Below are 20,142 nucleotides of genomic sequence, written 5' to 3'. Positions count from 1 at the left end.
ACTCAAAGTTTGAAAACTGACAATACTCTCTAGGGTTTGTTCTTATTCTCTCAGCTTTGATTCATCATCTCTGATAGTTTCAGCTGAAGACAACCAAAGGAGGAAGGGAGAGTGATCAGAGAGAGAGATAAGATGAGAGGGAGGACAACCAATAGTCGAAGATAGTGAATCGATGTGGAGAGAAGAGGGATAAACTTTATAAAGTATTTGTCAGTTTTCAAACTTTAAATTATGAAAAAATTGTAAGTTTTTTAAACCTGAACAAGAAAATGTGATAAAACTTTAAATTATTTTAATATATAATGATTTTATTACTAACTCTAACTAAGATTTTTAATAAAAATTTGGTTATAAATATTTAAGTTTTTAAAAATTAATGAATGAAAATTTAGAATTTCACTATATCTTGTTTCAGGTTCTGAAATAAGGAAGAAAAAAATCCAAAGGGAATGAAAAAGAAATAATAATAATAAAAAAAAAGTTATTTACATTTATAATCAGTAATTTTAAATTAATTATAAAATAACTTTCCAAACACACTGGGACAACTCAATTCCGCCATTAACCCATTAACCAAGTTGTTATAAACACGGCTGTTTTAGGTTTCACTTTCACCATCCTTCCATGTACGTATCCTTCTCTTCTAACTTTTAAATTTCACTTGTAACAACTGATGTCCTCTTCTCGCCGACGCTCTCGAAGGATTCTAACACTCGAAATTCCGGCCTCCAGTAAATATTCAAAAGGTTTGGTTGCCATGTTAATAATAATCGCACTAGCTGTTGCATATGCGGCTGTATAGCCTGTGCATTGTACATCAAACAAACATGCTTCCGAAACAGAAACAATCAAAACACGGCTCGCTGCAATCGAATTCAAACGCCAGATATCGAACGAGTGATCAAAACTCAGCAGAACCTGGAAGCGGCGGTGTGGCAGGACTTCCTTTAAAGACGTGTCTTGGATATTTTTAAGACACAAACAATGAAAAAATAAATACAGAAGATATGGTTAGAGGAGATTAGAGATGAAGATAGATGAAAAAGACAGATGGTTTTTGATTTGCGCATAAAGTCTACCAAAAGAAAGCGATTTGATCGAGCCTTCCAGTTGTAATTTCTTCTCAATATTCTGTTAACATGAGACCACTTCGAATCAGGCTTTCCACCGAATTATAGATCAAAGGGAAATACTCGACACACTATGAATGTAGAATACGAAAATAAAGAAAGTGACCAGAGAAATAAAATTAAATGATGCCCCCATGCAGGATCGAACTAGAGACCTCCAGTTTACAAGACTGGCGCTCTACCACTGAGCTATAGGGGCTCCTGAGGTTTGGCCGATTGGCTTAAAAAATTAGTTAATTAAATTCTGGAATTCTTAATTTTAACAACAGAGCAAATTTTCTGTAGTTTAAATGCTAGACAGATACGTAATTCCAAACCAAATTGAAAAGGGAAAGTAATGTATAAGACTAGACAATTATGAGTCCTTCCGTCTTCCCAACATTAACATGCATTACTACTCCTACTCATACTTCAACTCGTCAGCTATTATCTATGTGATGAAACTCCATCAATTTTCTTTCGATCTTTAAAGACCAGGAATAATCTTAATCTTTCAACGTGCCCAAACTCAAAATATTGGATGTTGTCCTTCCTCTTACCGTTGTTAATGGTAATCTACGTGATTTGTGTTTGTTGTCTAATCTTCTTAAAGGACCGCAATGGCCGAACCCAGGTTGATGATATCGAACAAGAGGCTCCCCTCAGACTGCAGGAAGAACAGCCGCAGGGTTTTAGCGATATCTGCTTTCGTAAAGAAGAAAAAACAGAGTGTAGTGAGTGTGTTATCTGCTTGACGGAGTTCAGAGAGGGAGATAAGTGTAAAGTTCGTTCAAACTGCAACCACATATATCACAAAGCTTGCGTCGATGAGTGGCTGGCCAAATCCAACCAAAGATATTGCCCTCTTTGTCGTGGTCCTGTTTGTACTGGAAGCCCTGATTTCATTACAAGGATTAGGCACGTCTTTGGATAAATGCACATAATGGTTTTCGGTCGGTTCATTAATTTTTTTTTTGTAAGAATAAAAAAAAGGGTTTTGAAATTAATATTCAACTGAACACACTAAATTCCTTCCCATAAAAAGAAGGTTTTGTTTTGTTTTGTTTTTTGAATTTTACGAAGTTCTGGAGTCGTGAGTTTTGCTTTTAACTAGACTGCAAGTAATCTCCCAAACCGCCTATATCTTATACAACTGTTTCTGAGTTCAGTTTGGTATTCTTTTATTCAGATAAGATCAAGCTGTGATGTTAACGTTATGAATGTTTTCTCTTTCCACAACTAACTTTCCTATCTAAGGTTATATTCGAAACAAGTTTATTTGATTTAGATACGAGTTTTGTTTAAATGAACTTGAATCTAAGTCTAACATTTATGTATTCAAACTTGAATTCAAACTAAAATATATTTAAAAATCTAACCCAAGCCTAAACTAAAATATATTTAAAAACATTTTAAACTACACTATATAAACCATAAGTAAATCAAATTCGAACAAATGAATTCGACAAACCTAAACTAAGTTTGACTTATCTATGCGAATACAAACTTTTGATCTATGAAATGAACTGAAGACGACTAGAACTGAATCCAAACCCAACAAGTCCAAGTTAGACCCTCCAAAACGAATTTTACCCGATTTAATTCAAATGCAACCTTACTCTCAACCCAAGTTTCAATTGAAGCTCGATGGAATCCATGGCTTCTCTCTCTTCCTTCTTTTAGGTCGTTTATTCTATTTACAGTGTGGCCTCAATATTATGGGTGGTGGTAACATTTATTTGTCTGTGGTGTCATTTTATTTATTTTTTTGGTGTAAATATTAAAATAATTTTATTTTGGACGAGATTGTTATTGAAAAAGATTCAAGATATACAAAAGCCCATTTTGATTTTTAGCGAAACCTTGGATGGGGAAAAGGTAATTTACTGAAAACACCAACACAAACGAGGCCTTCTTCCAATGACTACACACACACAAAAATTTAAGAGGCCCACCAATGCTCCGCAATTCCATTTAAATTACAAACAAAAGTTGAATTAATGTTACAATAATCATCACCCTAGACAAACAAAATCTAATCGTGTCTCCCGCCACCGACTTTTCTATCTTTACTTCTTCGGCTGATGAGTAATCACATGCCTCGTGACCTGCAACAATCCAAAATTCCATATCAAACAAAGCTTCTTTACTACATTAAAAAAATTTAAAAAAAAAAAGCAATGGGCGGAATGATATAAGCTGTACTTGGATCCGTGGAAGTCAGCACCCCGGTGTGGCCGAAATCACAGTTGTAATCATGTCGTCCGTTGGCCTGATAGTATGCGTTCATCGCATATGATGCATGTGACCGCACGTTGTTCGGATTAAAGCAGTCCCCACCAGCCTGTATAGGCCTGCACTCCACTCCAGTACCGCACACGTAGTCAATGTTCGCCTGTAGCTGCGCATCAGTGGCGTCTGATTTCGGTACGCACCATTTCATGGCCGTTGATGGTGGTTGTGCAGATGGTGAGGTGGGACTTTGTGCCTGATTTAAAAATGGCAAAAATGGTCCACGTTGATTTCACTTTTTCAAAGTTCAAAACATAATATATTGCGTTTGCGTCTTGAATTCTGAATACTTTTTTACTTCTTCTAGGAAGGGGCGGGAGATTTTTTCTAGTAAAAGATGATGTGACAAAAATATCCCTCGAAAAAACTAACACCGTTGCAGTTAAGGTGTAGATATACAACAGATGTAAGGGTATTTCAGTGAAAAGACAGCTGAGAGATACCATCTGTGGTCCCCAGCGGTGTCTGTAAAGCCAGCAAGTCTCAGAAACTGAAATGATTTAATTAATGGAAGACTGATACATACCTGCTTACCCCGCAAAATGCCCACATCGTAAACCGGAGTGAAGTCGGGTTTAAATAACCCGAAATTCTGTTCCGAGATAGACGGTTTCAGATTCTCATTGAACAAAGCAAAAATGTAAACCTCAAATATCCGATTAGGCATGAGAGGCGTCCCTTTACCAGAGTTCACGTGCTTCACAAGGTTGCCATTATACGACAGCGCGTTCTGTAAATTCGAATCCGGTTGGTTCGGCTCACCCGCCGACGGCCAACCGGTCTCTCCCACTACAATATCCACATCACCATAACCGACCTTCTTCATTGCCGAGTAAACTGCGTCAAGCTGCGCATCAAACATGTTAGTGTAATTTTTCCCCGTCGCTGGATCAAAAACGCCAGCGTTTGGCTTAAACAAAGCATAGTTTAGCGTCTGCGGCTTAAAACCAAAATACGGGTACGGGTTAACCATAAAAGGCGATTTGGTCTGATTATGAAAGTCGAGTATCTTAGCGAACACAGCCTTATCATAACCCTTTCGAAATCTTCCCACACTTGGTGGCTCAGAAGCCGATAAAATACCCAGCGAATGAGGCGTAGTCACTTGAATACTACTCACCTTCGCCAGATCGAGAGCTGATTTTAGAGCTCTCATACAAGGCAAAAGATGAGCAATTAGGTTTTTGTCTGAAGTGGCCAAGACTTCGTTACCAACGGTTATATATCTGATGATTGTTTGAGGGTGATGTGGTAGAATGTTATTCGCGATCCAGGACTGCGCGGCCGGCAGTTTGGCGAGAGCAGGGATGTCGCCGTTACCGATCGTAACGGTGACGGAAATGTTAGTGTTGGCGAAGGCGCGTAGGAAATCGGGATTTGCGTCGAAGAGTTTAACGCGGTCAATGGTGGTTTGGGTTTTAAGGAAGTTGGCGACTTGCTGAGGTGGCTGGAGGTTATTGGCGAGGGCTCCGTAGTTGACGCCGATGGAGTAGCTGGCACCGGCGGTGCCGGAGTGGAAGTAGAGGTGGCATGAAACAAGTAACAGGAGAAGTTGAGAGCGTTTGGTTAGAGTAGCCATGGTTGAGTTAAGAAGTGAGGTGAGCAGAGAGATAGTGTTGGTTTTGTCTTGTGAAGGGTTAATGTTGGAGTGAATCAGACAGAACTGTCTCACGCGCTTTTGCTGTTGCGTGAAGGGACTTCATCATACTAAGGGTTGGATTCGAGTCAAGCTCGAGCTCGGTTCGATTCACATAGAGTTGGCTCGAATTCGAGTTCGAGCTCTGCTAAGGCTAGCTCGTTTCGAACTCCATTAAGCCGAGCTCGAATCGAGCTTGGCTCATTTTTCGTTATCAAAATGATGTCGTTTTAATACATATTGATTAAAACGACGTTATTTTGTATCAAAAATTTTAATTAGAAAATCTGATGAGCAGTTTGAGCTTGGCTAAGGTCGGCTCGTTTTGGGTTCGATCGAGCTGAGTTCGAGCTCAAACTCGAGTTGATTCGGTTTGAATATAACCGCGAGGGGTGATTGCTCGAGCTCAAACTCGAGTTGGTTCGGTTTGAATATAACCGTAATCATACGAGAGGCCGGCAACCCCAACAGGGGATTGATCAATTTTCAAAACTACCCTCGTTTCTTTAATTATTTTCAGAATATAATTATAGACAAAATCTGAAAATCATAATACACTACCTTGACAACTTTTCGGTGGAAATACGTCAGTACCCTTTGTCACATTGTGACTATACAGTGGAAATTGTATTTATACCCTTCATTGCTTAGTATAATAATTAAAATTTATGTGCTTCAAGTTTTTGCTTCCGGCTAAATTCATATAAGGAAAAATTTTAAACACCCTAGTCAAATCAATTTTTCTTTTAAATTCATTTACAAAAATGAAATGTTAAAAAATTGATATATTGAAACCAATATTAAAAATTACAAATCATAAAAAAACCAAACTCAAAATAAAAAAAAGCAAGGTATTGGTGCAAGTTTTAGAATGACAGTCAACTAACTGTATCATCGTGACAAATTATAACTTCCTTTATGATCATTTGAACTAATAGATTTATGTGTTAATACACAGTTAGCTAAGATAGCTAGTAGATAACCCTTTTGTAGCCAATGCAACCATTAGTTGGGGGCACAAGTAGTATGACATTTGGCCAAGTTGTTGTTGGGTAATGCAAAGGAAAGCCATAGCTTAGTTTCCACCTTCTATAATGAGTAATTTAGTGGAAGTTAAAATGCAAAAAAAAAGATCAAGGGGATTTGTTTGGTCACTGTAGAATAGAAGGAAAGTCAAGGAACCTGTTTCGTTGATGGGAAAATGGAAAAAAAAATTGAGTTTCTTTGGTGAGAGAAATATGTAAAGATGGGAGATGGGCGGGCGGTGAATAGGTTTTAATTTAAGTGATAAACCTTAGTTTCGGTAATGCAATAATTTTTTCTGGGATTTAGTAAATTATCCATTTAAAATTTTTTCATGGAGTTCAATTGATGTCCTTCTATGGTTAATGATTGGTAACGGCGTTAGGTTACAAAGTTTATCTATAATTATTTTTGTGCATATTTATTTCTAAATAATTAAGAAAAATATAGGGGTAGTTTTAAAATTTTGCTATTATTATGCTTAATTTGTGTCGGACGACAGGTGCGGTGGTGGTGGCGTGTACACTTGAGGGACGTGTGAAAGTAGAAAGAGTGACAGACTCAACATAATTAGAGGGATAATTAAGTAATTAACCTCTAGTAAATTAACCAAACCTCTAAACTGATAACCATGTTAATTAATAAGTATAAAATATTCAAAATTATCCTCTACCCAACTAAACATGGTAATCAAGGGAAAGTAGCCCTGTTAGATCAGACTGTTGTGCCAGATCCAACGGCTAAAATCTTTCTAACTTTAATAACTTTATCTAAATATTATTATATTATGTTTTCCCCACTATATAAGCCGTTGCAATTCAAAGTCCCACAAATAAAAACCTCGTAATTGCGCTGTTGTCAACCGCCACTACACCACGACTGCCCCCTGACCCGAACCTAAAACATCACCAACCCGATCCACCCCTTCCCCTATACTCCCCTGCCGATTTGCCAACCGACAAGTCTGGATCCATCAATGCCAATTCCTCAAACCCTACCGCCACCGCGGCCAGCACCACTACCGGTGCCCACACTCCAAATAAAAAATCACTTAAGCAAGTTACCTCAAATGGGTCAGAGTCTAAGAGTACGCCGTCGAAGCGCCAACCAACTATGGCGGCTGCGCCGGAGACGCTGAAATGGTTGCCGCCCGGTTGGTTAGTTGAAGATAGGGTTAGGAATGTTGGAGCGACGGCTGGACTCGTTGATAAGGTTAATATTCTCTATTCTCAAAATTATTTGACTTCTTCCATGTATAAGTGGTATTTATGCGGAAATTGATTTTATGTTATCATGTTTTTGCTATTTTTTATTTATATTATGCTATAAATTGTAGAAATAACAAGATGTACTCTATTGGCGGGGGGGTTGTTGTCTAATTTTTTGCTAATTTTATGCCTATGTTAAGTCTGTCATGTTTTGTTATTTGATTTATTGTCTTGAAATATAATTAGATTTGTATAATGATGTGTTGGTTTGGTGCATCCGTATTTCTTCCCTACTGAATAATAAGATGGCCTTGAATTCTTGAAATGGGCAAATTTGGTTTCTCATGGTTTGAATTTACTCAATGTTTGTGGGCTGGTAATTGAGTTTTTGAAGTAAGTAGAAATTTTCTGAAGTGCGTTAGGGAAGTTTTGATTATCAAATGAGTCTCGTACACTTGAAAATCATTTATGTTGCTTATATCTGTAATGTTAATTCTTTTATGCGAATCTGTGTCAGATTCCTGAAGTCAAGAAGGTTGAAATTATCCTGAGTTGTCAAATTAGATGCTCTGCCAGAAGGAAACACTGTCTTCATTGTAGAAGTAATACAGCATCTGGCGAAAAAGCTTTTTTGAGTGATAGATGATAGAAATAATTTTTACACTTGGCTAATAGTTTTTCTAGAAAGGATTCAGTATTTTGTGAAACCTGTACTAGGTTGATATCATTTTTAGACTGTTTAAGCATTACTGCAGATGAAATTTATCATTCACATTGCGAGAAGTGAGGTTAACTTCTCTTAAAAGGATCTGTGAATAATTTGTTGACAGGATCTTAGGAAGACTTGCTGACTTTTGATAAGAGAAAAATATAAAGTGCTACATAGAAATATATTGGGCTAACATTTCTTTCGATGGTGGAAGTTCAGACCCAACCTAATATATCTTTGTCTTGTGCAGCATGACTTTGACCCAGCCTCAGGCCGTCGATTCAGATAAAAAAAGGAAGTGCTTTACTTTTTGGAAACTGGAACTCTGTGGAAAAAGAAGAAAGGAGCAGAGAACTCTGATGCTGATGTGGATGTGAGTACAAATGAGGACTTTTTGTTTTTTGTTGAAGTTGTGCAGGATCATCCTTATTCATTTTTCTTGCTGTCCATTTTTTCATACCTGCACTTATTCTTTGCAGTCTCCGGGGAGCCATGGGAGAAATAAACAGAAGTCTGGCACAAAAGGCAAACCCGCAACCCCACACCCACACCCGCATCCGCGTCTGCACCCTTGAACTTTGATTATTTCAATGCACCTGAAAAGATCCAATGGGTGCTGACAAAGACTTCTGAAGATTTCTGGACTCCTTTCATCAGGAAAGACAAGGTGCCTAAAAATACAATACGAGAATGGGCTGTTGCATTCACATTCCTATCAACCAGCAATCGTGGTAACAAAATGTCTTGAATGCATTTTCGCTCAACCTTGAAATGCATTTTAAGTACGATCTCATAGCTGAAGTTGGGACATTAATCTCTGAATCTTAGCCCTTATTGCTTGATAGACCAATTTTGGTTAGTTTAAATCACAGCCTTGCTCAACTGACCAACTAATTATCAATTTTTTTGGCCAAAAATATCAAAGATTGTAAGATATAGGGCTTCAATTATTGTCTCACATTAGTTTGGTTCCTTTGTAAGTGGGATTCAATTATCCTAGCTTCAACTTATTTAGAACTCATAATTAGCTAGTAAGAAGCTTTTCTTTTGAATATGGATGGCATGGTATTCTTTTGTGAATAGGCCATCATCAATTCATGCGTGTGAAATGCTCTATGATTCTATATGTTTCTGTTCCACCTATATGTTTGGTGGTTTTTGTGTTGCTAAATTAATTTATTTGTGGTTTTTCATTGTGCTCTTCACATATGCATTGATATGCTTGAATGAAATTGTGTAGAGATGTTAACCAAATTCTTGACCTTATTGTTTCAAATGTGATGCTATTGCCAAAGCAAAGGTTAGTGTCTTGACCAAGTAGCTTGCCTTATTGTTCCCATGTTTCAGTGAAGGTTGAGTCTTTTTTTGTTTGTTTCACCCATATTGAAAAGCAACATTTGGACGTGACTGGGAAGATTGATAATTTATGAGAAGGATGCTTCATCCTTTATATGTATATCATTACATATGAATGTTGCAGTAGATCTCAGAATCCCATAATCCCAATTGGGATTTCAAAATGTCTTACTCCTAGAGTTTGTTTAACATACCATAAGAAAATTGGTTTTACGTTGACTGTGAATAATAGTTTCCGTTAAATGGTAACAGACAGTAAACGATAAATTCAATTTTGGATTTTTGTTTTGAAATATAAATTTGTGATAGTTGTTTATTGCTATCATCTGTTAACCACCTACCTAAGTTAATGCTGCATTTTGGGAATTTATTATCATAAGCTAAGTGACTTGATTATATTCCATATTTATCAGTAGAATTTCAAACCCCTCTTAATTTGACTATGAAAGAATCATAACTGTTGATCTTAGTTCAATCAATATCTTTAACCAACCTAGACAATTACTGTTGGCTAGAGTAACAAATAGATTGGTTGTTTTATGCTTGCAAAGATACTATTATGGCATTGTATTTATAAGAATATGTATATGTATGTATATATGTATGTGTTAACTAAAGAGATCAGGGAAAAAAACTCTAAACTATAAACTTGTATTCATGAATAGAAATTATTGATAGAAAACAATTTGGTCATAGTTGATGTGTAAAATTACACTAACAAGAGATACACCAAATTATGATGTATATTTTGTACAAGCATTTAAGAATGTCTACTTGATAATTGAAATTTGTTTTAAATGGTGAGGGCATATATTCATCATTATTTTAACAAAAGATAAAAGAATAATTTACTCTAAAATCAGATGGAATTTAGCTGCAAAAGTGGATGATGAGTGAGAAATCAAATTTTCAAACTTAAGGGTGATATGAGTAATTCACCAAACCTTGGGTGGAAAGTAGCCATTTACCTTTATAAAATTAAATTAAAAACTACTTGACGCATCGATCACTGTCTCTTCATCTAATGCTCCACCTTTTCTTCGATTTCATCTCCAATCGAGCTAGCAATTAAACATGGCCCGAAATTTCTTCGTCGGCGGCAACTGGAAATGTGTAAGTCTTCCTCTTCACTTTACTCAACTCCTATTTTTATGAAAGTATTTTACTTTCAAATTTGTTTTCGATCGGTTTCATGAGATCCAATTAATATTTTAGTGTTTCCGAATTTAGTTGTATGAAATTGTCTTTGCAAAAGTAAATTGATGACTGGATTTGATAATTTGGTATCAGAATGGGACATCTGATGAAGTGAAGAAGATCGTTACGACATTGAATGAAGCTGAAGTTCCTTCTGAGGATGTTGTCGGTAAGCTTTAGTTTGATCTCTTTTCTAGTTCTTTTAAATTTAGGTAAATCACTTTTCGTTTAGATCAGTAAAGAACTTTTGATCTGTGCAACGAAAAAGCTATGAGTTTTCCACTTTCTGAAACAAGTAGTGTTTTAGCCTAAGCATATTAGATATCAAAAAGTAGAACTTATAAAAATTGCTCTTGAGCCAAATCAACGGCTTAGTGTGTGTGTTTCTATTAATTCGATTCTTATAGAAGGATTTTTTCTGACATATTATGGAATTTCGGTGTATTCTTTTGGGTTGCAGAGGTTGTTGTCAGTCCTCCATTTGTGTTTCTCCCTCTGGTCAAAAGCTTATTAAGATCTGATTTCCATGTTGCTGCACAAAACTGTTGGGTCCGCAAAGGCGGTGCTTTCACTGGTGAAATTAGGTGTGTTGCGTTATTTACTAAACCTGCTATGAATTGGTAGTATGTATATATGTCTAGGATTTTGTTTATCATGCTGCATAGGCAAAAGACATGGATGAGGCTCGTGTATTAACTTACAATTCAAATTTTATGAATGATTTTCACTTGTATTTCATTTCATTTTGTTTATTACTTTTCATTTTGGATATAATCTTCATGACTACTTGTTTTTGTGAAAATATATAAGTAAAGACAGATTTCATTTTTTTAACTAACTTATTTAAAATGAGCTATTACTTTTGGATTTCAATTTGGACATATCTATCTAAGATGGTTGCATACTTTGGCGATCTATTTGTAGTTCTCAAGATTGATTATTACATACTAGAGGTTCTCTGATCAGTTTAGTTCTTTCTATAAATTGAACAGATCTCTCTCTTTTAAAGAGAAACTCTTTTGATCTAATTTGGTACAGGAAAGTAATTACTTGCCATCTGCTTTCCTTGCTTCACATTATATTCTGATGTTTTTAAGAATTGGTGATTGAACTAATACAACATGTACTTTGAAATTAATTTGGTGATAACATCAAGTTGTTTTTTCTTTTTACTACCATTTGCACAGTGCTGAGATGCTTGTGAATTTGCGTATTCCTTGGGTCATTCATGGCCATTCTGAAAGAAGAGCTCTTTTAAATGAGTCAAATGGCGTAAGTTGTGTTGCATTTGTATTCTTGTTATTATTATAATTATATACTATTAAATATCATGTCTGTCAGTTACAATGTTCACAAGCCATATTCCCAACTTATCTATGCAGTTTGTCGGAGATAAGGTTGCTTATGCACTTTCACAAGGCTTGAAAGTGATTGCTTGTATCGGAGAGACTCTTGAGCAGCGAGAATCAGGATCTACAATGGCTGTTGTTGCTGCACAAACAAAAGCTATCGCAGGTACTTGCTGTTGGAAAACAGAATTCTCACTTAGGCTTTAGGTAATGTGGTTCTGCAGTTGTGTCGGTTTAGGGGATGCTTACTTATGGATGATAATTACAAAGTATATGTTATTAGGTAACTATCCTGATTCAAAATTTTCCAATTGACCGAGAAAATGGAAGGTTTTTCAATGAGCAGAAAAGATTCTAGAATTATGATTTGACCCTCACATTGTCTTTATTTTATTTTATTGTTTTGGTTTGTTTTTCTTTTCAGCTCTTTATGAATCATTAATATTACTCTTGTTGCAGACAAAGTATCAAATTGGCACAATGTGGTATTAGCGTATGAGCCAGTTTGGGCCATTGGTACAGGGAAGGTTGCAACCCCTGCTCAGGCTCAGGAAGTAAGTTGGATTTAAGTCAAAATTCCAATTTAATGTTTCAGTGGCATGGATTCTTGCACTTGTATGCGTGTTATAATTTAGCTTCTCTTTTTCAATTCTGAAGTGGTACATACACAAAGAACCGTGTTTACTACCCTGTCTTTAAACTTAGATTTCAAATTTATACCTTTGTTCACGTATCGAGGTCAGAGTAAGTAGTCTTTTTTTAAGGTTATTTTAGTCATATTGCTGCCTCTTCTCTGGTTGCTTATCATTTCTGCTTCAAAGGTTAGTCATGCCTCCGATGATTCGACTCATTTATGTTTCTCACACTTTATTTTAAACATTTGCCAGGTCCATTCTGAGTTGAGGAAGTGGCTTAAAGACAATGTTGGTACTGAAATTGCTGCATCAACTAGAATTATCTATGGAGGTATCTTTTTCCCTTTGACCTTATTATTTAGTTGACCACTGTTTAAAATAACCTTCTTCTCTATAGGATCATAAATTATACTAATACATGAGACAAACATGCCCCCTTCAGCTTTTAATCGTCACTTAAGGATTTTTCATTCCATTCTAATTTTGGATATACTCATCTTCCAGAAACCTTTTACTTTAGTTCATTTTATACCTTGATCTGGAAATACAGAGTTATAAAACTGCAGTGTAGTTAAACACACAACAGTTTAATTTCAAATTTTAGAATTACTCTTAACAAGTTTATTGTGCTCGCACAATATCATGATATGCTTTGAGGCCAAAGAATAAAAGTATGATATTTGTGCTTTTAACGTGCGTGAAATTGATCAACATAGGTGGTAGATATACCACATTACATGAGACAAACACCAAGAACAGAATTCTATGGGCACTAAAATTTATACAGCTTAAATAGCGGTCCAACAAAGCAATTCTACTGTTGCCTGGAAAACTTCATCATTTGGGGACAGACCTTGATTTATATAAGACAAATAAATACACTTTTTCAACTTTATTGCATTGGCTCCTTCATTACTTACTAGTCTAATCTTATAAATATCTACCGCATAGGTTCTGTTAATGGAGCAAACTGCAAAGAGTTGGCAGCACAAGCAGATGTTGATGGATTTTTGGTTGGTGGAGCTTCACTAAAGGTACATCTATTGTTTATTTGACTACCAATGGTTGCTTTCTGGCTACTTGTCTTTTGACTTCAGTGGCTGACTTTGTTTTTCATTTGGATTAGCCGGAGTTCATTGATATCATCAAGTCTGCCACGGTGAAGGGGAATTGAAATTAAAGACCTGTGTATCTGGTACTGGCGGAGCTATGCCTGCAGTTTTTTCTCCCTGAATCCTTTGTGGAAGTACGAGGTGTAAACTTGCACTTTTGTAGCATGTTTTCATAATGGTTGAGGTTAACCAACGTATATCAAGTATAATAAGCGAGGTTCCTGGATCCTTTTTGACTTGATTTGTGGATTATATAAGTGGCTTTGATTGATATTACAAGTCGAGGATAAGTGTTTACTAGAATTCTGGTTTTAATTTGGGCTTAAAATCTGCTTAATGCGCATCTTAGATACATCGTCAGGATGGTCAAGATATCAACATCTGCAGATACTTTTTATCCTTCAACCAAGATTCTTAAATATCTGCAATTATTATCCACGCAAATTTTTTATTTATTTCCGCCAGCTTCATTTAATTTTTTATGAGATAATTCATATTTGTTGCATTTTATTTTTTTCAATAAAAATTTTGAATTGCCGTAACAAAATTCACGAAAAAAAATTTCACGTCAATGGGATAGAACAATTATGAGAAGAACAATTAAATAATGTTATATTTATCGACACACTTTTTTGCCAATTGTTTAACAATCAAACGGCATATCATGAATACTGCGACGTCGTTTTGCCACTTCCTGCACCTCGTGTGGGAGTTATAAACACCAGCTTTCTGGAAGCTGTCAACACACTTATCAAAAACCCTCATCTGCGGCTTACTCACTGGCTAACCTTCCGGGTCTTTATATTAGCTGAAGTCGAGGCAAGCCGAAGCCGACAAGTGGTATGGCGCTTTGTTTGTTTGTTTAAGAGAGAGATGAAAGGACACGTGGTAGCATCATCCTTAGGTAGAGCCCACGTGTGAGGCCTCACCGCTCCTAAGTGAGTGTGAAACGGATAACCACAAATAAACTAATATTTGTCGGATTTGTGGATCTTTAGCTTGATGAAAAAGCACTGTCAACTGACGGTTGTGATTTCATCCTGTGTTGGTGATGTTGTGGGTATGGAAGTACCATTGCTTTCTTGACGTAGTAAACACGTAGGCCATTGCAAGGACTTAACGTCGGACGAAACAAGTGGAAGTTTGGTAAAAAGATACAACTAATCTTTGAAAATTTATATGAACTTATAAAGGTAAGGAATAATTTCATGAAATCACTGAACAAAAACTCATAAAGATATAATTTTTCTATAAAAGACAAGCTAAAATCAAATGGTTTTCATTAAAGAAAATGGATTATGGGTAAACAAATAAAGTTTTTTAACTTAATCAGTGAGAAATGTCAATTCATCAAAGATCGAACGGGAAATTTCGTTTGGCACATTACTGTCATTACAATAAAGACAATACCTGAAGTTTCCTGGTTAGTGATGAGTCTGAATCTGTCTGATGACTGATGATGGAATATTTATCCTGTAAATCAAACAGGTAAGAGCTATGGGAATATATGGGGCTATGTAAAACAAAACTATGAATATAAATAATGCAAATATGCAAACCACACCCAGAGCCACAGCCATGAAAGAAAAAGTTGAATATAATTTCCAACTTGTGAATCGTGGGGGCCTAGTTTTCAGCAATCATGTCCTTACAAAATCCACAAAGTAACATGCAGTACTTCTCAAACTCTTGTTGAAAAAGCATCATCAACTAGAAAACACTGTTACTTCTTTACTGTTTTAAATTAACTCATAATATAAAACTAATAAAGTGTTTTAATTTCAGAAGAAAAGGGTCGGATTTGAATACTAAGCTAGCTTCCCTTGAAAAGCCAAGCCAACTTGAAGTTGAAGCACTGAAAGTCAGATAATCTAGAAACTAGAATCCAACGGTTGAGACTGGAGATTGGATGACAACCTTGCGCAGGCTTATCTTCTCTTACTTGATTCTGTACAGTGCAGAGAAGGCGCGACATATCGAGAGAAAGAAACTATGCACAGTTCATATAAAACGTGGTGGGGATTGAAAGCCGGACCAGCCCGCCATTAATGGAATTGCCGCTCACCTTCCTTCGTAACTTTAAAAAATATTAATAATTTCTCTCTCTATTTGGGTTGTGATTTGCGGGTTAGCTTTTTTTGCCAGTTACATTCAAAATCCGAGCTCGAGTTGTAGCTTCTAATTAATCTTGAACCAGGTCATCTCTCTCTCTCTCTCTACCCAAAGCTGAAAGCTTTCTTCGTGCTTTTCTACAACCAGACACTCAAACAAAAACTCTTATTCTATCAGTCTCTTCACTATCTACTTGATTCAAGGAAGACAAACTAAAAAAAGGAGTGAGGTGGGCTCTGAATTTCGCTATTTTTATATTTTTTCTTAAATTGCTAGTTGAAACAGCAACTTAAAAGTTGAGTAAAACAGAAACTGATTCAGGCGGTTTGTTATTATAAAAAAGCAGCTTACTTTAGTTGAATGAAGAGGAACAAAAAGGCTGTTGATTTCATACTTAGATCTGCCTTGTTTTCTCTTTGATATATACAGCTCATTTCAAGCTTCAATTTTCTGATCTCTTTGAAGAAATTTAAAGGCCAGGCTGCTTGTTGGTTTTTATTGATTTTGATATCATGGGGATTTGCCTGAGTGCTCAAATTAAAGCTGAGAGCCAATGCAACACAGGTGCTTCAATTTAATTGTTTCTTTTTCCTTTTTATTTCGCCGTTGTGTGCGTGCCTGTGTGTTTATTTACTCTGATTTTAGTTTCTTCAAAGTTGAGGCATTTTTTTCGGGTTGGTGGATACTGTTTTTGTTGACGAAGCACTTGGGTGTGAGATATAATTTGTTCTAAACCTTTAAGTTTGTTCGATTGAAAGTTATATTATGTGTTTGTTAATTACTGTATTCTTCTCGCCATATAGGCGAAGTTTGTTGAGAACATTAGGCTCATTGGTAGCCGGACGTAGTCTTCTCTTTTTTTTTTTTTTGGGTTCACCATGCGCTATTGATTTGCTGCAATGTTGCACTAAATGAAAAGACACTTGAAACCTTTTGGTTGCAAAATAGCCAGTTTAATTATCTTTCTCTTAAATTATTTTAGCTTGCTTAGCTTCAATTAGTTGTTTATTAGAACTAATCAGCAAATGTATGAAATTTCCCTTGGTTATGTTTAAAGCCATGAATGCTGAGTTCGATGTACTGGTGTTCAGCTTTAGTTTGCGTCTGGGTGTGATGTTATTTCAGAATTTATTAGTTGATGTTTAACATGTTGTGTTGGTTCATTTGTTTCTGGGATGTGCGAATCTTTGCATGAAACATAAATGTGAAGGGTTGGATTTAAGATATTTGACCTGTAATGAATTGGTGAGAATTTGTTTAAACAGGGATTATATATTTGCATGTGCAGGGCTGAGTTCAAAGTATGTTAGCACAGATGTGAATGATGAGAGCAGTATGAGTAGTAAGGTCTCGTCATATTCGGTTCCTCTGACTCCTCGAAGTGAAGGTGAGATTTTGCATTCCCCTAATCTAAAGAGTTTCAGTTTTGGGGATCTCAAGATGGCCACCAGGAACTTTCGACCAGACAGTGTGTTAGGAGAAGGTGGTTTTGGTTCTGTTTTTAAAGGGTGGATTGATGAGCATTCATTTGCCGCTACCAAACCTGGAACTGGTATGGTTACTGCTGTGAAAAGGCTTAAGCAAGAAAGTTTCCAAGGTCACAAGGAGTGGCTGGTAAGTTCATTCTCTACTTCTTTGTGAGACTTAAAAATATACAGAACTGAATTGGTGTCATACTTTTACTTGCTTTTGAATGGCGAACTTTTCAAACATCTTTTGAAGTCACAGGCCAGTATATTATTGTTTTTAGAATGTCCACAAAGTGATTCTACGATTGAACTTACTTATGTCAGATGTTTATCAGGCAAACTTGACATGTATATTTACCACTTTGGCCTTTATCCACTTCAATAAAGTTCTGATTATGCTTGCTGCCTTGGGTGCACAGATTCACCTCTTTTCTTGTTTGTCTGATCCTATAGGCGGAAGTGAACTATCTGGGACAGCTTTATCACCCTCATCTTGTGAAATTGATTGGATATTGCTTGGAGGATGAGCACCGACTTTTGGTGTATGAGTTCATGCCTCGAGGCAGCTTGGAAAATCATTTGTTTAGGAGTGAGTTTTCTGTTATTGCTTTGTTCTGTCAAAGCATAATTCTTTTTATTAAAATTTGTGATTGACAGATTTCGATTGTTGTTGTGCCAGGGGGTTCTTATTTCCAGCCACTTTCTTGGGATCTTCGGTTGAAGGTAGCTCTAGGTGCTGCTAAGGGGCTTGCCTTTCTTCATAGTGCTGAAACAAAAGTTATCTATCGGGATTTCAAGACTTCTAACATCCTGCTTGATTCTGTATGTACTACGGAACTTACAGTCATTCTTTAATTTCTCTGATACTGTTTTAATACTTTATCTTCTAATATCTCTATTTTCAATACAATAATTGAACAGAACTACAATGCAAAGCTTTCTGATTTTGGGTTGGCCAAAGATGGGCCAACGGGTGATAAGAGCCATGTCTCTACCAGAGTTATGGGAACATATGGATATGCAGCTCCAGAATACCTAGCAACTGGTATTATTTTAGTTTTTGTTGTTGAGTGCTTAATTGCTGATTTTACTAGGTAGGTTCTTGCCAGCTGATACAGACATCTAATGTCTGAAGCTTTGCTTGGTTATCTTCTATATATGAGTGTGTGTTTAATAGTCCACTGACACTAGTACGTTTTCTCACTGATTGTAGGCCATCTAACTGTGAAGAGTGATGTCTACAGTTTTGGAGTTGTTCTGCTAGAGATCATATCTGGCCGCAGAGCAGTTGACAAGAATCGACCATCTGGACAACACAATCTAGTGGAATGGGCTAAACCTTACCTAGCCAATAAACGTAAAATCTTCCGGGTCATTGATAATCGACTTGAAGGCCAGTATACAATGGAGGGAGCCTATAAGGCAGCTACCCTTACATTAAGATGCATATCTACAGAAGCCAAGTTTAGGCCTAATATGGATGATGTTGTTACGATATTGGAGCAGCTCCAAGATTCGAAGGAAACTGGAAATACTAACAGCAATTCAAGCAATAGACCAAAGGTTCGTAAACTAAGTGCAGATGATGCTAATAAAAGAAGTGTAACTGCATATCCGCGGCCCTCAGCGTCATCTCTTTACACTTAAACTTGGAAGCAAAGGTGGTGTTGGAAGTACTTTGACTTTCTCCAGGTTGTCAACAACAAGCTGAAGAACTGGGGCGGTCTCTTTGTCTGTCCTGTGACTGTACATTCTTGTTTTGGCAAATGTGTTAAAAAATCAATCATCTGTTGACATGATTTCAGGGTTGGCCTGTAACAGCTCGGAAGGAAAGGAATGTAAGTGCTCTGTATGACTTATGGTTAGAAAGTTGTAGCTTTTTCAAACTGTTAATTTATTACCTTATCAACTGTTAAAACACATCACTTTTGTTGTAATGAAGCTCTCTTGTTTCTCAAATAAATTAAGGAAATATTAAACAATCAAAATGTGCACCTGGTTTAGTTAATCTAATAACCGAAGTGACAGAAAAAGATGGGCAGAAAACCAGGGAGTGTGCGAACAGGAGACTTGTAGATGGTGCATACAATGTGATGCCGGTAGATTGGAGTGAATAAAGAAATAATGGGCACACGTGGATACATGTTTACAATGGTTTTAGTCCATGAAGCTTTTGAACTTTTCGCCACAAAAGTTGAAACTTTTAAGCTCTCTTGTAGATGGGTCAGCAGCACTAAAGCTCATGGTTCATCTGAGGGGGCCCGCCTTCATGGAGGATTGAAACCTTGTCTAACCACCGATGGGGCAATTGTGGTGTTGGTAGATCGATAATGGAGGATTGAGCGCTAGTAGCAGAGTTTGCAAAAAAAGGTGTAATAAGTGGCCTCCTTTGCCATGTTTAATGCCAATAGGTGGCACGGGTTTCTTGAGCAGTTCACTAGGATGGATTTGTTGATTCAACTTCTTGTTTCACATAATCAAGCAATTAGATAGGACAAATCACCGTCCTTTCTTAATGGTTTACTGGTGTGTCATCAATAAATAAATTAATGAATAAAGAGTATTTTGGTAGGGTTGGCCGCCATATTGGAAATCCATGGAGATGGAGGTCAACTAATTCACACACGTGCCCTTTCGCATAATCCAGTCACCTAAACCTTGATTGTTCTAAATCTTTCAGTGGCATCCATTTGTCATGTGGGGGCCGATGCCAAAGTGGCTAAGAGAAGGGGCAACAGTTCGGCCACCGGGCTGATGGCTTGACTAGTTCAAAATCAATAATACAAATTGGTGGGGTTTGTTTAAGCTGAAAGCAACCAACCAACTAAATCCTGCATTGGGTACTCGTTTTCCCTCTCTCCAATTCAATCATTCAAAATGATTATCTGACGAGACTCATACTGGCTTCCATTTTTTCAACAAAAGTCGAAATATA

The 20,142-nt window shown here is 36.6% G+C and overlaps 3 protein-coding genes, 1 non-coding gene and 1 pseudogene across 6 annotated transcripts; 3 read left to right on the top strand and 2 right to left on the bottom strand.

Moving 5' to 3' along the window:
• Nucleotides 1-1,257: 1,257 nt before the first annotated feature.
• On the bottom strand, nt 1,258-1,329 carry TRNAT-UGU. The gene has a single exon. It is a non-coding gene; the product is annotated as a tRNA-Thr (tRNA).
• A 1,648-nt stretch (nt 1,330-2,977) lies between these two features.
• Nucleotides 2,978-5,052, bottom strand: LOC123208944 (glucan endo-1,3-beta-glucosidase-like). The gene is made up of 3 exons (XM_044626608.1): nt 3,928-5,052; nt 3,315-3,597; nt 2,978-3,217 (listed from the first exon to the last, which is right to left on the bottom strand). The coding sequence occupies exons 1-3, from the start codon at nt 4,978-4,980 to the stop codon at nt 3,084-3,086; spliced, it is 1,470 nt and encodes a 489-aa protein (XP_044482543.1). The 5' UTR covers nt 4,981-5,052; the 3' UTR covers nt 2,978-3,083.
• A 1,798-nt stretch (nt 5,053-6,850) lies between these two features.
• On the top strand, nt 6,851-9,182 carry LOC123208634 (annotated as a pseudogene).
• Nucleotides 9,183-10,287: 1,105 nt separating this feature from the next.
• LOC123208947 (triosephosphate isomerase, cytosolic) lies at nt 10,288-13,929 on the top strand. Its single transcript, XM_044626614.1, has 9 exons — nt 10,288-10,446; nt 10,624-10,699; nt 10,991-11,114; nt 11,718-11,802; nt 11,913-12,045; nt 12,339-12,433; nt 12,767-12,845; nt 13,466-13,548; nt 13,641-13,929. Exons 1-9 carry the CDS (start codon nt 10,408-10,410, stop codon nt 13,686-13,688), a joined length of 762 nt encoding a protein of 253 aa, XP_044482549.1. The 5' UTR covers nt 10,288-10,407; the 3' UTR covers nt 13,689-13,929.
• A 1,239-nt stretch (nt 13,930-15,168) lies between these two features.
• On the top strand, nt 15,169-19,170 carry LOC123208946 (probable serine/threonine-protein kinase PBL9). Of its 3 annotated transcripts, none has more exons than XM_044626612.1 (8): nt 15,169-15,290; nt 15,412-15,967; nt 16,168-16,302; nt 17,027-17,352; nt 17,661-17,796; nt 17,887-18,029; nt 18,129-18,252; nt 18,421-19,170. In XM_044626612.1, the coding sequence occupies exons 3-8, from the start codon at nt 16,251-16,253 to the stop codon at nt 18,852-18,854; spliced, it is 1,215 nt and encodes a 404-aa protein (XP_044482547.1). In that variant the 5' UTR covers nt 15,169-15,290; nt 15,412-15,967; nt 16,168-16,250; the 3' UTR covers nt 18,855-19,170. The 3 variants fall into 3 exon arrangements, with proteins under 3 accessions (XP_044482547.1, XP_044482546.1, XP_044482548.1); XM_044626611.1 differs by having other exon boundaries at nt 15,174-15,300; XM_044626613.1 differs by lacking the exon at nt 16,168-16,302 and having other exon boundaries at nt 15,174-15,300.
• The last annotated feature ends 972 nt before the right edge of the window (nt 19,171-20,142 follow it).

This window comes from Mangifera indica, chromosome 2 (assembly GCF_011075055.1).
Source record: "Mangifera indica cultivar Alphonso chromosome 2, CATAS_Mindica_2.1, whole genome shotgun sequence".
Taxonomy (NCBI): domain Eukaryota; kingdom Viridiplantae; phylum Streptophyta; class Magnoliopsida; order Sapindales; family Anacardiaceae; genus Mangifera; species Mangifera indica.
This window is presented reverse-complemented; position numbering and strand designations above follow the sequence as displayed.